At 34.1% G+C, this 17,672-nt stretch overlaps 2 protein-coding genes across 5 annotated transcripts; one reads left to right on the plus strand and one right to left on the minus strand.

The window, feature by feature from the left end:
* Positions 1-2,504: 2,504 nt before the first annotated feature.
* Positions 2,505-8,663, plus strand: LOC114301690 (ALBINO3-like protein 2, chloroplastic). Of its 3 annotated transcripts, none has more exons than XM_082870425.1 (9): positions 2,505-2,702; positions 2,932-2,986; positions 3,232-3,328; positions 4,319-4,366; positions 6,767-6,943; positions 7,033-7,082; positions 7,159-7,276; positions 7,491-7,555; positions 8,082-8,663. In XM_082870425.1, exons 1-8 carry the CDS (start codon positions 2,657-2,659, stop codon positions 7,512-7,514), a joined length of 615 nt encoding a protein of 204 aa, XP_082726551.1. In that variant the 5' UTR covers positions 2,505-2,656; the 3' UTR covers positions 7,515-7,555; positions 8,082-8,663. The 3 variants fall into 3 exon arrangements, with proteins under 3 accessions (XP_082726551.1, XP_082726542.1, XP_082726547.1); XM_082870416.1 differs by having other exon boundaries at positions 7,529-7,555; positions 8,082-8,548; XM_082870421.1 differs by lacking the exon at positions 2,505-2,702 and having other exon boundaries at positions 2,875-2,961; positions 7,529-7,555; positions 8,082-8,548.
* A 758-nt stretch (positions 8,664-9,421) lies between these two features.
* Positions 9,422-15,937, minus strand: NPQ1 (non-photochemical quenching 1). Of its 2 annotated transcripts, XM_028246644.2 has the most exons (7): positions 15,248-15,900; positions 14,552-14,664; positions 12,885-13,192; positions 12,604-12,764; positions 11,509-11,605; positions 11,029-11,420; positions 9,422-10,109 (listed from the first exon to the last, which is right to left on the minus strand). In XM_028246644.2, exons 3-7 carry the CDS (start codon positions 13,161-13,163, stop codon positions 9,617-9,619), a joined length of 1,422 nt encoding a protein of 473 aa, XP_028102445.2. In that variant the 5' UTR covers positions 13,164-13,192; positions 14,552-14,664; positions 15,248-15,900; the 3' UTR covers positions 9,422-9,616. The 2 variants fall into 2 exon arrangements, with proteins under 2 accessions (XP_028102445.2, XP_028102444.2); XM_028246643.2 differs by lacking the exon at positions 14,552-14,664 and having other exon boundaries at positions 15,248-15,937.
* Between the last annotated feature and the right edge of the window lie 1,735 nt (positions 15,938-17,672).

Below are 17,672 nucleotides of genomic sequence, written 5' to 3' on the forward strand. Positions count from 1 at the left end.
TAATTTAAACATATCTTTTTGTATACTTAGAATTTGGATGTGAGACTATCACCATTGGAAACTAGATTTCCAGGGCTTGAATTTAGACTCAAGAATCACTTAAAATTGAGTCCGGATGAGAGAGATATGCCTATTTGAAGTTGGGTTGAAACAGGGGTTCTGCACGTGCAAGAAGGTCGCCACAGGTGCAGAAAATTTGAGGGCACATGCGGTTAATTCAGTGGTGAAAATCAATTTCTAGGAGGGTTGGCCGCACGTGCGGGAAAGCTAGGGCATGTGTGGGAAATTCTGGGTTGGACGAGCTAAAGTTGTTCTTCATGTTCTTGGTGCCTCAAACTTAGTTATTCAACTCAAAGCTTCAAATTATGATCATAGATGTTCCAAATCTTGTTTAAATTAAAAGCAAACTCTTAGAAAAGAATTTGTATGCAAGAATTTGAGATCAAAACTAAACTAATTCTTGATTTTCAAAACAATTTCACAATCTTAATTTCTTTCTTGTTCTATTTTGATTTTCTTCTATTTTCTTCATATTCAACTTCAATTAAAGACTTATAACTTCTAAAACACATATTTATATGATATGAAAACCGTAGAAATCATTTATTTGTAAAAGGATTTAAAATTTAGGTGATGTTTGGGAAGTGAAATTTTAGCTTTTTTAGGCTTAAATTCACAAAAAGACGAAATAGACTAAAATAGCCAATAAGACAATGTCATATCAAGCCCATAATCATTTCATTTTTTTTCTCACAAACATCACATCCAACTATAAAAAAATTCAATTATTTTCCCAAACACAAAAATTTTAATCTACTAAAATAGTCTACTAAAATAGCAGTTTTCTAAACACCCACTTAATTTGATCAAAGACATGATTTTATGAAAATTTCTTGAAACCCAACTCATTTCAAACTTTCTTTCAATTCTGTCTTAAATTCTTTGTAAACATCACTCAATTGATTTTCTAGTTAAATTATGTATAAACAATACAAGAAAAAGGGTGAAATTCCTTACCTATTATTATTGATGAATTTTCCTTAAATTTTAAGCTTGAATTTGTCATTCCTCCAACTCTCTTTCTTCTCTTCTTCTTCGTTTTGCTCTGATTATCTCATCTCTCTCTTCTTGACTCAACAAAGTTCCAGCACATCTCTCTCTCTCTCCCCCCCCCCTCTCCCTTCAATTTGCTAATAAAGTAATAGGAAATACTTGAGGCTTACTCCCTTCTAACTTCTAATTTTTGTTCAATTATAATACTACTCCACTTAGTCTAATTGATCAATCTCAGGTCTAATTAATTAGGATTATTCCTTGATCTTCATTAATCAATTAACCTCAATTAAATTAAATTAATCTCGCTTAATTTTCGTTAATCCTGATTAATTTTTCGACAAAGCGTCTAAAATATTCCAATCATCACATTAAAGCTATTAAGCTCCTCAATTAAGGTTTCTAAGATATCTATGTGTTTCGTTTTCAAGTTCAAAGTTATCCCCTAATTCAATATTATTCATTAAAATTTTATACAAAGACTTTCCTTAAAATTGATTCAATTTCCTAAGTCTCATAGTTTTAACACATATATTTCTTTTAGATTCCTTACCAATTGTATTCATCTTCTAAGATTTCATCTTAATAGTTCATATTTCTATTTCTAAAGCATTATAAAGTAATTAAATTAAGGTGAATATTTGATCATGTCACATAAAAATACTTTCGGTGTAGTATATATTTGTTTCCTAACCTTAAGAGGTGATTACTTTCTAATTCTTGACAGTTGACAATGAAATTCATATTTTTAAAGCTTCTTAACTATTCATTTTTTTTAAGCTTTACTTTAATTATGTGTATAATAAGATTAGCTAATTTGGCTAAGGGCATTCAAAGATGAATAATATTATGGTTATTGCAAGTAACGTTATTCGGGGTGTTTCAGTATGTCACTTAGACCATATCCATACCATATACCCCTTATGCATATTATCCTACCCTCTTGTATATAAAACCAAAACCCTAATTCATAACATTTCATTCTCCTCTTGTTGTTGCTTTTTTTAGTTTTAGTTTTGTAATTGTTGTTGCCATAGACAATGTTTGTTTAATGGGAGTTTCATGCTTACTACATGTTGAACAATATGTTTATTTACTAGATATTATGTTTGTTTAAGTTAAAGGTGGAACAATATGCATGTTTATATTTTGAAAAATCATGGGTAGATTAATGTTGAAATGAAAATGTCATATGATTTTTTTTGTGAATAGATTATGTGAAACCGTGGTTCTAAACCGAGCCGAACCATGTTTAAATGGTTTGGTTCGGATTGGTTTCATGATTTAAATAGATTGGTTTGGTTCTAATTTTTATAAAACCGTAGACAACAGATTGGTCCTGATTTTATCTCAAACAAAACCAATCTGAGCTATGCTCACCCCTATGAATTTTTATAATATGATGTTTGTTCTAGTAGTTTGCTTATCAAATTTCTACTCTTTTGGTGAAGCCATGCTCACCAATCCGGGATTGAGTTGCGGGGACCCCTTCCCCCACCCCCATCCCTTGAAAAATAATGTCCACTTGTATTATGTGGCACTCCAATCAATACTGCACATTTTTGTGAAGTAGAATGATTGTATTGCAAGGCTACGGTAGGCGATGGATTTTCCAGGAGCAGGTGCTGGATCAATGCATGTGCTGCCCTGTAAGTTTCATAAATATTGCTATCTTATCATAGATTTATAGTTGAAAATCTTATTAATGCGGATGTTTTTTTAGGGGTAGGTGATGTTACAGACATGCACTGTCTAAAACTCTTTGATCATCTAGATTTGTTGGTGCGTTGTTGTATCCAGTAGCTTGTTTTCTTAGTGTTGCTTGGGTATATAATTTTTTTGCCTGACTTTTTTTTTTTCTCCCTATGATTTTATCAGGTTTCATTTTGGACATCTTCAGTTGGAAAAGTGAGCGGATGATAGAAGATGTCTGGTAGTTTAAGTTTCATAAATATTGCTATCTTATCATAGATATATAGTTGAAAATCTTATTAAGCAAGCATTCATATGTTTTTATTAAATTTGTTGAGACTATTTGCTGCGAAATTTTTTCAAAATGGAGAAACAATCACCTTTGAGAGATTTTCGATTATATAACTCCTCTTATCATCCCCCATCTAAATTCTTGTAAAATCTTTAAACGTGTTTGCCTTTTGTTGCTTATGCTATTTATTGCAGGAAAGTTCTAAGGATTGCCTTTTCCGTGCAGTATTGCAAGTTGTATTTGGAAATATTGACACTACCTATAATGTTCATTGGGTTTTGTGTACCCCAGGTAATTCAATATCTGATCTTCTTCTCTTTTTTTTAAGATGATAGGCAATATTATTTTGGATCACTTAAATTCCATATAAGTTTTAACCGTTTCATTTGTATAGATAGTGTGTACTAGGTTGCACCCCCTTTAGTTGGCCCTTTTTAATGCTGCTTCCATCTTTATTTATCAAAAAAGAAAAAGAAAAAAATCTTCCCGGTTGAGAAGAATTATCATTTGTCATTACTAATGACATTTTTTCTCATTTTATCGGTATGTTGATCATGAATGTATTGGGAAGAAGACTCAGTTGGCTTAGAAGGATGTACCACAATGGGTAAAGGTATAAAGCGAATGAGCTGGCACCCATGAACAATTTCAGAAGAACTCATATGAGTAATCTGATAGCCTGAACTCTTATAAGCAAATTATACTGTTGCAACACTAAATCCCAATTACCTAGTTTGTCACCTATAATGCATATCCATGTAAATTTCCCAAACTACTATTAAAAACCTCAGTTTGCGTTCATTTTGGGGATGCAATGCTGGAGAGAACTTCAAATTAGTCCTAAACAAAATCCAAAGTTTCTACCCTATGAAACTATGCAAGTAACAAGTTTAACATCCTTACCTCACGCAATGAAAATCAATGTAGTCTAATGACTCTTCTAAAGAACAACTTAGCTACATTTGATACATAAGTTATTTTACTCCAAGGGACAAACTTGGCCATCTTAGAAATGATGTTAGAAGGGTTGAACCTATGGTGTGATGTGAGTGATTCCATACAACCTTTATTTCTGGGGAAGTTAGGAAATCTAAATGCATATGCTTTTAAATCCTGAATCACCTCTGATACAATTCTGCATACCCAATGCTGTGGAACCAAAATTTAAGAAACAATCTTATGACATATATATTCGCATCTTTCTGTGTTTTTTTGCCAGTAGAGTTTTTCCTCCAAAGCTCAGAATTTTGAAGTCTTGCCTTCATTCTATTTGCTTTGCAGGGGAGTTTGGTCTTTTGGCTGACTAATAGTTCGTTGACTCTCATTCAGGTTAGACCTTGCTCTTTGTTTGTTACATATAGGCCATGTTTGTTTGGGTGGACATGAGCTTGGGATTGGACTAATAGTCCAATAAAATTATTAATCCGATGTTTGGTTAAACAATTAAAGTACGGACTAATTATTTTAAACTTGACTTTTAGTTAAGATAGGATACATGATTCAACGGATTCGTAATCCCAAGATTATTAGTCATGGGAATGCTAATCCAGTCCGCCCAAACAAACATGGCCATAGGGTATGTTTGTTTGGACGGACTGGATAAAGGGGATTGTAATCAATCGAACTATTAGTCCTGAGATACATTGTCCCCGGACTATTTGGTTGGACTGGATTTGTTTCTTATGTTTGTTTAGTCATGGGATTAGATGTCTGGGTTGGACTATTTTTAGTGAACCCAATGTTTGTTTGGGATATTATAGAGAAGAATAAATACTCAAATGATTATTTTATCCTTTTCAATTATTTACTAAATAATAGCAATATTAAACATAGCTTTAATATTTTAATTATTTTTAACTAGATTAAATAAAAATTTATTTTATTTTATTTTTTGCACAATTAAATAAATTTATTTTTAAAAAATTAAATATCAATAAAAATATATGTTATTTTTTAATTAAAATTTTAAATAAATTTATTTTAAATAATAATAATAATTAAATAATGAAATAAAATAAAACATCTATTAAAATTTAAATAATGAAATTTAAAAAAATATAAACAAGATTTTAAAATAAAACATCAATAAAATATCTATAAAAAAATTATTTTAAAAAATTAAATAAATAAAACAAAAATAAAAATTAAATAATATTATTTTATTTTATTTTTTAAATTGAAACATCTAAATTTTATTGAATTTTATTAAATTTAATACATAATTAAATACCAGAAGGCAAAAATATAATTTTAGAAGCTAATCCCATGGGATAAATTATCCCATAGTTTCTATCCCACCCTCTCTCCCATGAAATAGTAGAGTCCCACAAATATGAGACTAATAGTCAGGAGCAAAACTTTTAAAACAAATAACAGACTATTAGTCCATCCGAACTAATAGTCCAATCCTATATCCAATCTTTCCAAAACAAACACCCCCATAGAGGAAACATTTGACAATGTGCTGGAGGTTTTATTGCGTGTTCTGGTGCTGATATTCCCAAGGATGAGTTTGATTTGGATCGGTGTTCCCAAGATGAATTTGTCAATTAGATCAAAAGTTCCTTTTGATGCAAATATCCTAAATAAGAAATGAGATATTTTCCAAGAGACATCCACTTTAAAAAATGTATTACGTGGATAAACCGATGTATCAATGGCCGAAAGGCTATGCAATCTGGAGATTAGAAGTATAACATGGACATGTTGATATGATAATTTTTAAAAAGTGCAGGATACAACACGTGCAAAAAATGTTTAATTATATATATTTTTAATGTCAATATACGAGTGTTTCATTTAAACATAATAACAAAGGAACATGATACTAATTCCCAAAATCTAAACGAGCAAGGATTAATATGTATATATTTATATTGTTTTTCTTTTATCGTTGAATTCCAAGTTATTTTTTTCAAAATTATAATGTGTTTTGTGTCTTAACAAGGTGGTGTGTGACCACTAGTGTACAAAGAATGTCCTAATACCCACTCACTTTTCTAGAGTTGCTCATCACTTTTTATTCCAAAACGCTTCCCTATTAAGCCTAAACCAATCGTAAACCCCTCCGTAACCCTTTGGCCTTTAACTTCATTTCAAAAATATCTTGAAAGGACAACTATTCGGAGAATTCTAGTCCCTTTTCTTCGAAACTCTAGTGACATACCACATTGGAACTAACCTTTGGCAGCTTTTTGTAAGGGCAAAAATACATTTTCAGATGTAGTGCCAGCATGGGGTGGGAATGGGAACAAGACTGAATAGGAGCATGATGAATTTTCCAAAGCTATTACGACAAAGGTTTGGAAAAAAAAGAAAGCAGCTTGTGTTGGCTGTCTGCCTAACGTAATTCCTCTCCCTTTAGATGTAGAGCTGAGTAACGTACAACGTGAACTTTTCTCATTGTTGGTATAAGTTTCTATTGTTGGGCAGCGATGAACCTGCCTTGTTCCAACCTTGGCCTGTTGTCATGTTGTGCTATATTAACACATTATTTGAAATTTCTTGGGCAGTAGTGAATCACGTTGGCAACAAATTTTTGCTTTGCCTTTCATTTCATGCTGATTGATTTTCTTTCTGACACAATACTCTGTTTATGTAGTAGTTGGAAATTTTTAAGGTTCATGGTACAGTCTCTGGGATTTGCATCTGTGTAAGCCCGTTAGTAGGAGTTTAGGTCATCTTTAGCATTTAAATAGTTTTTAAAAACATGTCAAACAACTTTTGCAGCAACTCTCTCTCAACCATCCTAGTGTTCATGAGAAGTTAGGGCTACCTCACAAGGCGGCTCCAGTCCTTATTGCAAATTGTGAAGAAATGGATACACCTGGAGAAATGCAACCAGATCTGCTAAGAAAGGAGCGGAAAATTCGTGTGCACAATCTGTCTGCTCAAGAACTGCTTGTTGTGAGTCCACTGAACATAAACCTCGTGTTTTTAATGCGAGCATTAGAGAGAGCCATTTTCTTATATCTTAATAAATGGGACTTTTACAGTTATCACTCTTGGCTAAAGGTCATAAAGATAGAGCAATTCCATTGCTACGGTAACATCCGTCTTCCTCCTAGGGTAAATAGCTTTGTCTTATGTGGTTGTAATGTGCAAGTAATTTAATATTACAGATTGGCACTTGAAAAGGATCCCGATTATGTGAGAGGCATGATTGTTATGGGACAGACACTATTGCAAAGTGGACAGCTTGCAGAGGCTACAGAATACTTGGAGCGTGCCATCTCCAAGGTTTGAATTTTGAATTCTTTAGTAAATTGCAGTTATATTACTCTTAATCTTTCTTGGAGTAGAGCTTGCAAAATGACTATTTTTGTTGATCATCACGTACACTGGCTCCTTTTGATTTGGTTAGGAGCATTCAAAATTTGCATTATTTGCCCCCACGCTAATCAAATGATTTTCTATAATTTTCGCCAACTTTTTCTCATTGGCCATCCAACAGAAGTTGAGGAGGCTGATCTCTTGATTTTTGCTTCTCAGTGGGCAGGCGTCGCCTATATACGTCAGGTGAAGTTTAGTCATACTTGTACAACATAACATTAATGCCCTATTTGTTTGAATTGAAAATATTTTTTGTATTTTCTGACATATGGTACAACAGAAAATAAGGCCTTGTTTGGTTTGTGTTTCTCAAAAAATTTTGAAAAAAATTCTCTACAAATAAATTTTCAAAAGTAATCAAACCAAACAAATTTTTCCAAAAAATTTTTTCAAAACTTGTTTGGTTTACAAATTTTCCAAACAAATATCTCTCTCATACACATCAAATCAATCACTTTTTTCAAAACTCTCTCAAAATAATTTTTTAAAACATCTTTTGAAAAAAAACCAAATCAAACAAATTTTCGTACTTTTTATCTCAAAACATGTTTCTTAAATTCAAACCAAACAAGGCCTAAGACTCAACAAAAAACAAGCCTATAATTTTAAAAGGTGAAAAACGTTTTTCGAACTAAAGTTGTATTAATGCCACCAAACTGCCACTGCCACCATCATCACCCAAACACCACTAATACAATCATTTGTATAGCAGGAGAGACATGTAGAGGGAATCAAACACCTAGAAAGAGTCGCAAATTTGAAAGAGCCGAAGGATTCAAAGAGGAAAGCCCATTACTATGATGCATTTATACTGCTTGCGAGATATGAATTGAGAGTGATCTATTACTGGTCTTTTCACGTAGACACGTACACCTTTGCCTTGCTAACATTGAATGGGGGATCAATTGGCTTTTTCCGTGCTTTATACAAGGAAGGTCGCAAGGCTGAGGCTGCAAAGTATTTGCACATTGCTATTGTTTATGATTTTGCTTACAATGTATAATTGGAACAATGTGACAATGACGACGACAAATTTGTTGGTGATCTTGTCAACAGCAGGAGAAGAGGAGATTACTAATTTACTAGTCCTACTAAAATTGATTTGTTCTTTTCTTCTTGATTTTACCTACTAAGGTTTCGTGGGAAATCATAATGAATGTTAGCCAAATTGGTAGTGTCTCTTTGGATTGTATGAAAGTTGAGATGCAACTTTATGGATTATGCAATTTCAATTGCAGACCAATGCAGTTTATCTGTGTTGTCATTAATAGATATTTACAATAGAAACCATTAATTTTGCATAAATTGATGGATAAGCATATGATAGAGTTGAGACAACAGGGGAAGCGAATATCTATTATGTTTATGAATACACCACCATTCTTCACTTTCCCTTAAGGCGGGTATATTGTTACAGCCTTGGTTGTTTCCAAGCTATCCGTGCGGCACTTAGACAATCACAAGTGTTACTTGGTGATGTTGCGTGAGCTTAACTCACAAATTTGCAAGAAATACAAGTAAGAAGACAATGAAAGTTTGAGAAAATGCCTTTTGTATTAACTTTGAAAAAGCTTTACAACTTTTGGATCATGGATGAAATAAATGAACTCCTCTCCTATTTATAGGCATCTTAGGTCTTTTCTAGAATATTCCTGAGCATACAAGAAAAGGACTATGAAGAAGCTTCTCATGGAAGCTTTCCTTATCCTACAACAAGCTTCTAGAATTCTCCCTAAAAACATCTATACAAACATCTACCTCTTTCTAGAAGTAGGTACAAGGATCTTTTACCACTTCCATTTCTCTAGGAGGGTTCTAGAAGCTTCTATTGCTTCCATCCCTCTAATATCACTCGAATACTCTAGAACCTTTTCTTAGATCCTTCCATGTACATTATAGAATTATGTATCATATTCCCATATTTTCTCGAGTCTTCCAGGAGCTTCCAGAATATTCCATTAGCCTCCCTTCATTGAGACTTCCTCTTGGTAGGCAATTATGTCTAGGTAATTTGGCGGGACGTGACAATATGCTCTATAACTAGCTAGTAAGTGTGAGAAGGAAGATTGCATATACTTGGGTTTATGTGGATAAGTGAGGACAAAATGATTACATGTACTTGCAAGATTAGTATGTCAAAAACCATGTGAAAAAAATACTAATATAAATTAATAAATTTTGCAAACTTTTAATGAAAATTTAAAAATTGAAACATCACCTACTTTTTTCTTTCTTGGACCTTGTATTCTATCTCAGTTTCCTCAGTGGCAGTGCTTGTCCAAAGAGTTTCTCTACCTCACTCGCTTCCATTTTAAGCTCACTCAAAATATCCATCTCTTCCTTACTCAGCTCCCTCAGGAAGTTCTCTTCATCTTGTTGCAGCTCTTTAAATCCTTCCAGCAACCTACCTAACAAGTTCATCTCTGTCTTCTCCACCTCTCCTTCTATCTCCTCAACCTCCCTTATGATTGTTCTCTCTCCTTCCTCCACGGTCTTCTCCAGTCTCTCCACAAGGGGAGGTTCCGGCCCACAACTATTGTCAGTTCTAATGAACTTGCTGAAGTCCCGTCCTACACTTTGAGCTGCTTTTTCTAATTCGGGTACAATGCTGTTGGGCAATACTGCACTTCTTGTGTACACAACAGCGCCACCATATCCATCCCATGCGTCATTCCTGCCTCGATAATATACAAATACATAGTCATCCGGTTTATTCTCTATCTTGGAGGACAAAATATACCTGCACAGATCATTTAACTAAGTTGTAGATTGATAAGGTTCAAAGTTTCATGAGTACAAAAATTAAGCCCAAATACATATATGAGAAACAAAGCCACATAACCATGGAAACTTGGTAACTCAATCAGTACAATAAATTAATGTCAGGTCAAGTTTCAACTCGCCTAGAATGTTGTTATTGAAGTGTAAAATTGGAAGAAATCTAGGAAGCAAGGATATCACACACATAAATTTTCAAAAAAAATGTAAGACACAACACATGAAGGATACAAAATATATAATTTCATATTTATTTATATGTCATATATTAGGATAAACACTTATTATGTCACATATATGCTATTTAATTGAAAGACCAAAAAATGTTATGTAACACCAGTTTTTAAACTCTAAAAGAGAAGAACAAATATAAATTTACAAAAAAATAAATAACTGTGGGATTTTAAATTATTTTATTCAAAATGCATCGTATTTCATATATGTCTAAGTGATATACATGTTCTGCAAGTGTCTAAAACTTGTTCAAATCTAGAAAAATTCAAAAATTAGTGGGACATGTTTGGAGGTGTGTCGAACAAGGGTTGAGAAGTGTTTCTTAGGGTGAAACTTCAAAAATTAATTTGTTTGGTAAACATAATCGCTGCCATCAATATATCCCTCTATTTTCACTGCAATTAAAATTGACAATGAAAAGAGTGTCACTGTGATTGTTGAGATTATACGAAGTTACCCCTGCCTCTAGAATCTACAGCTCTTAGATGAGTTGGTAGTTAACAATTCAATATGGTATTAGAGCAGGCACCACAAAGACAAAGACTAAAAAAAAAAAAAAAGTGACAGACAAAGAAAGAAAGAAATTCCATAAATAAAAACACACGGAAGGATGTATAAATGCATATAAAAAGGCATAATAAAGATACCAGTCATCTTGGTAATGGAGATATTCATTGTCATGATTGTAGAGTATCGCAGGCTGAGTAGGATCTTGCACAAATCTCTGAACAGCTGATCGCGTAAAGAAGCCACCGTCTGGAGTCCGTATTCGCCAAGTCAAGTTCCCCAGAAGTTTGTTGGATTCCATATGGAACTCATGCAGTTGGCAATCAAAAGCATCAAAAGTCGGGTTTAAACCACTAGTTATGAACCACTTCCCACTGAAATCTTTCATGTTAAAGTTTCTAACTAAAACATTAGGATGAGGGACAGGAAATTCGCCAACATCAGATTTCTGGGGCACACATTTCTTCCTTGAGACTGCACACTCATTGAACTCATCAACAACACTGTTTTCAAACAAATCCCCACATTTAATCTGCAAAAAGAGATGGGCAAAGAAATTGTTTTAATTTCCTTCAAGCACAGAGTGTCAAGGACATAATGGTAGAATTTGTGGAAATAACCTGGCATTCGGTCTCATCAGGTCGATTGTTGCAGGTCTGAAGACAAGCAACATTGGCTGCACATGACGGGTTTGCAATGCACTTGGCGAGTTCCACCCTAAGAAGATCAATAGTCTCATTTAATCAGATAAGGATATCTTTTGAAATAAGATGGCCATATGTTGCAGGAAATGAATAGCTCTGTCATTTATGACTTACTACTTACTAGTTAAATGATAGACAAAGAGAAGTTTAAAAAACGAGGAAAATGAGAAAATACATGAAAATAATGCTACAAAAACACAACCTAGAGAGCACCATCCCAACAATTTTCTTCCCAAGAAACTTTTGTAACTTTTTTTCAATGACCATCCAAGAAAATAGTTGTCATGAATTCTGACTCAAGTTCTACAAGAACCAATGTATCATAGGCTTAGTAGCATGAACCTTCTACTCGAGTGGCGTTCCTTACTAAGAACTGCGATTCTGCGCTCCAAGAAATTTGTAATAAACTAGCTCCCGTCAAGAAAGAAACTCGCTCCTAACTAACATAGAAACCTTTCAAACATATAAATCTCATAAAAACAAAAGAAAAACAACTTAAACTTGTACTAGTAGTTTCTATTTATATAATATTTATTTATACTTAATAAAGACAATTTATAGTTGACATGAATCTCTAATATTTATTTATATTTAATAATACATATATTACAACTAAGCAACAAAAAAATAATTGTTAGAATATCTTTCTATATTTAATAAATAAATATGTACATGCTCCCATAGGCGCTTCCAACCTAAGAAACTTCAATATGCCCTCGCTCCTCTACCCCTGCCCCCGCTCCCATCCCTACCCCCACGTCGTGCAACCAAGATCATAGTGTAAAGATAACCAAATTTCTTGCTAAAGCTTAACGAAAAAAAGTGTAAAAGTTCGCCGTGGGAGTCGAACCAATTTTCTTGGTAAAGCCAACTGAAGCGTACAAGCAAAGTTCCTTTCTAATACTTATTCTCGAGATAAGAATAGGAAACTGTAGTTGTTTAATCATTGGTTAAGTAATCAGACACCAGTTACCAGTTCCATTAACAATTTAATTAATCTGGATGAAATACCTGCACTCCTTCAGTAAGCAAGAACAAGTCTTAAGAGCATCTACAGCATCAGCAGCTGGAATGACCAAGAATGTACAAGCCATTACGACAGCTACTTTGATTAATTGGCTCTTGAGAACACTCATTATCACTTCCATTTGAAATTCAAATATCCCCTTTTCCTAGAAAACCAAAAAAGAAACGAAAAGGAAGAACAGTAACTTTTTTTGAAAAACTAAAACAAGAAAAGAAAGTTTGTACCCGGAAAACAAATAGCAAATATAGCTTATCTGAGAAGCTACCTCTGGTATACTTGTACTATTCTCACAAACTGAAGAGATCTTCATCGACCCACATGAGAGAAGATTTGAATATTTTGATTCCAATCCACAAGGTATCCTATAAGATCTTAACAAGCCGAAGTATTTCGGAATTCTTCTATTGGGTTGCATTTTCACATTAACCACACAACAAGGATCAGCCACTCTCCTGCGAAGCCTTTCACAAGTAAGTTGTCGTCTGGCACACAAGCCAATGCTTCCATCATTAGAGAGGTAGATTAAATGTGATGAAAGTGCCATAATTTAATCTGTTGACTCCTAAATGCAACCTGAGAGAATTTTAGATATATCAGTGTAGTTTTAAACAAATAATTACAGATCAGTGGTAAACTTTATGAATATTAATAATTAAAATTATAAGATTTACAATGTATTTGTAATTATTTTTTTATAAAATACATTGAATTGTAATTCCCTCTTTTTTTTGTTTCTTTTTTTCCTCACTATTCTTATTCTTCAGCTAAAAAATAAGCAAGTGGGGCTTAATAACCAACAATCTCATATTAAATTCAATTTAAAACTCAACCAAAAGCGAGCTTAAACAGACTGAGTCATCCCAGTCTGAATTGCCTCAGAATTAAATAGAAGATTTGTCACCCATATGTATAATCTCAATGGACCTCCATATCAAAAGTCAAATTATAAGAAGATAACAATGATTTTCAGTCTCATTTCAAACATATTAAATGCTCTTCATTATATTCAGCTTAGGCTCAAACAAATGTCAAACAATTTTAGGATGCTACTCAGATTTTAGATTTTAGAATCCTTCGATAAAGAAGGAAAAATTCTGTCATTCACAAACTGCATATAGGAGATACCAATTCCCTCTCCACCCAACCTAATTCCTTATACAAATCTAATGATTTCATTCTCAAAGACATTATATTAAAAAGGGTAGATTACCATATTGAAAAAGACATTTAGCATAAAACTATGAAAGGAATTAACTGTAAAAATAAGTGTGCCCAAGGTGGAGAAAGACCCTCTACTCTTAGGGCGGTGTTTTCAGAGACACAGTTTAGAGCAACTCTGCATAGCACTTGTCACAATTTGACTCAAGGTATCAATCATCGGATACAATTAAGAGAGTTATCAGTTTTAGATTCCTAATCTGATTTGATCAAATTGAATTAACATTTCCTAGAAGAATGTCTGCTGGTCTAATCTCCACTACTATAATGATGAATCTTTCTACATTAGCCTTCTTTCTTTCAGGGGAAAATATCAATTAAGTCTGTACTTTTGTCATGAAATTTCCATCATGGGAAAAGTAGGATAGGACTTGCTACAAAATTTTCCCTTCTGCCTTGCTTTATGTGCTTCTTACTTTCCTTCTACTATTTGTTTGAGTGAAACCTGAATAATATGCTTGTGCACTGCCAAGTGCCTAGGGCTACAAATGAACCAAGCCGAGCTTTGCTGAGCTCGAGCTCAGCTCGTTTACTTATTGAGCTCGTTTATTGAGCTCGAGCTTGGCCCGATAAGAAACTAGGCTCGAGCTCGGCTCGGCTCGATAATTTTTTTAAAAAAATTATTTATATTATTTAAATAAAAAATATTATTTATATATTATTTAATATATAAATAATATATTTATTATATAATTTAAATAAAGATAAACGAACCAAACTGAGCAACAAGCCGAGCCGAGCCGAACCGAGCTTGTTCATGAATAACTCGGTTCCTTTGCAACCGTACAAGTGCCAACACTATTGCATTTGGCAATAGGCTATTATAGCTGAAAAGCCAAAAAAGCTACTTAAAAAAACTCAAAAAACCAAACAAAAAAGTCAAACATTCATTCTCTCTACTTCTTACACTTTTTTTTTAAAAAAATCAAAAATTCATTCCCAAACATTTCATTCTTTTCACCTTATATTTTAACTAAAAAGTCACAACAGAACCCCTTCCCAAACCAACCCCCTGAGTAAGAACATTTTTGCCAAAATTTACAAAAACTTAGAGCTTGACAAGAATTCATGGAAAAAAGTAATTTCTCTGCTAAGAATATAAAAAATTGGTACCAATAATATGATTAGAACACAACAAAAAAAAATTGACAAAATTTAAAGTAACACAAGTAACAAACAATTTATCAAACGGTCACAGTTATATTGATGGACTCAATTATTATTCCACAATAAAACAAACAATTTCATAATCGACGCGAATTTCAAACACAAACCAAATTATAAAGCAATGCGCTAAGCGTATCATAAAGTGTGAACACACACACATAGATATAGATATAGATATAGCTATAGATATATATATATATATATAGAGAGAGAGAGAGAGAGGTGTGATTAATGAAAGCAAACCTTGGGAAGTAGATGAGGAGGGGGAGAAGATGATTTTCATTGCAGCAAGGAGTAGTAGTAGTTGAAGAGAGACAATTTGAAGGAATCATAATGAGACAAAAAAAACACTCTTCAATTCAAACTCGGATAAGACATCGTGTGGAAACAAGGCCTGTAACGTAGGGAAATTCCTATTTGCATACCCACCTTCAATACTCTCTCACTACACTCCCGTCACTCTATTTTTTTTATTACCATTTTGCCCCCACAATCAAATTACTTTTTTAGACAATTTTCTAAACCCTAACCACCAGCCTCCGCCACCTCCGGCTGCCATCTTCAACCACCACTACCACGACCCTCTTCAATTACCATCGCAGCCCGATCAACATCGTCATAACCAGCAGAGAGAGATGGGTGGCGAAGAGGGGCTAGAGAGAATCGCCGGAGGAGGAGGAGGGCTAGGGAGGGGTAGCAGCAGTTGATGGTGGCGGTGTGTGGTGATGTTGGGTTAGGGCGGCGGCTGGAGAGGTGATGGTGGCGGATGCGATGGTTAAGAGAGGCGGCTGGAGAGGGGTAGCGGCCGGTGGATGGTTAGGTTTAGGGTTTGACAGAGAAGCGGGTAATTTGGTATTATTCCCAAAAGTGGTGTGTATCGAGAGATTTGATAGTGTGAATTGAGAGATTTGATGATGTCTAAATAAAATCTACGATTGCCTAACACGCCTGTGTAATATAGGGGATGTTTTGAGAAATTAAAAAAAATTTGGCTTTTTGAATTTTTTTTTTTTTTTGGTTGGCTTTTTTTTGCAAGAAAACTGATTTTTTTGAATTTTTTTTTTTTTTTTTTGTGATTTTTTTAAGAGAATTTGCTAAAAAATCAAAAAATTGACTTTTTACTAAATTTCCAAATAACCCATAGTTTGCATGCACATTTGTCTTTTTCAAGAAAGAAAATTTTAAAATAGTAAATTATCCTCTGTTTTTTTTTGTGTAGTTACATTGGAAATAAAAACAAAGGACCAAGTCCGTTCCAAAGAACGACCTAACATATCTGCAACAAGTAAACTTTTGATCCCGACTGGGGGTTCTCGCACCACTAGTATATCCTCTGATTGGGCTTCTTCAAGTTTGTCAAGAGCGTCAACACACAAGTTACTTTCTTTCCAAACATGTTATACCGTGCAGTTGCAGCCTGTGAGCAAAAATTTTGCATCCTTTACAACGGTCTTGAAAGGGCAGTTTTCAACTATGTCTTCCTCTATCAGTTGCACAACTTGGGTTGCATCCGTCTCAATAATCACATCATTTAACCCTTGTTGCAGGATTATTGTTAGTCCCTTGTACACTGCCCAGAACTTTGCTTCCAAGCTGGTCCTTGGTTGAAGTCTGCCGTAATAGCCACAGACCCATGCCCCTCTTTCATCCCTAACCAGACCTCCAAAGCCTCCACCTCCTCCTAATTTCGTACTTCTATCAGTGTTGAGCTTCAGCTTTCCTGCAGGTAGGTAAATCCAAGAGACAATTTGGTAAGTTGGTCTAGAGACAGGAACAGAATTAAAGAAAGCTATATGAATTTCTCTATAATAGACTAAAATGAAATTGACACTCTCTTGGTAGCCAGTGATTTTTCTTTCAAACACAAACAAATTCCTGTTTTTCTAGATCTTCCACAAAGCTACAATAAACACTAGATACCAAGAGAGGTCAGCATTAAAATGAGCTTTATTTTGCCACATTGCTCATGAACCATTCCATTCAACTTTTCCTTCTCATATCAAAATATCACTGTCTGTTGAACAAAGCAAGCCAAACTTCTTTGGCCTTAAAACAGTCTCTAACACAGATGCCGAATGTCCTCAGTCTTAGCACAGCTGGGGCATTTAGCATCCTGAGTTAAATTTCTTTTTAGTCTCATGTGGTTAATGAGCAGCTTGCCATGCACAAGAAACCTTTAAGTTTGTGGGGTATTCTGAGTTTCCACAACCAATTCCAGTCCTCTTCAATGTTATTAGTATTCAAAATAGCCTCATAAGCAGTAGAGACAGAAAAAGTCTCATCTGGAGTCCCCTTCCACAAAGGGAGATCCCTGCTCAGGTTTCTTGGAGAGGCAATATGCAAGATAATATAAGACAGGTGAGATGGAAACATGGAATTCACAAGAGGCTCATACCAGTTACCATTCTCTCCCAGCAGCTCTCTCACATTAGCACATTCTAAGAAAGTGATCTGGGAGGGAGGATTAGTCACTAACACAGAAGCCTCAAAGGAACTAGTTCCACACCACCAATCCTTCCAAACATTGATAGATTGCCCATTCCTGATTACCAATTGGAAAAACAAATAAAAAATTATTTGGAAACATTGGGACAAATACACAAAGCTTTTCAACTTATCGGTATTGAATAATGTTATATGTATTAATTAGTATATTAACTAGTATATT

This window comes from Camellia sinensis, chromosome 1 (genome assembly GCF_055761805.1).
Source record: "Camellia sinensis isolate YWXY chromosome 1, ASM5576180v1, whole genome shotgun sequence".
NCBI lineage: Eukaryota > Viridiplantae > Streptophyta > Magnoliopsida > Ericales > Theaceae > Camellia > Camellia sinensis.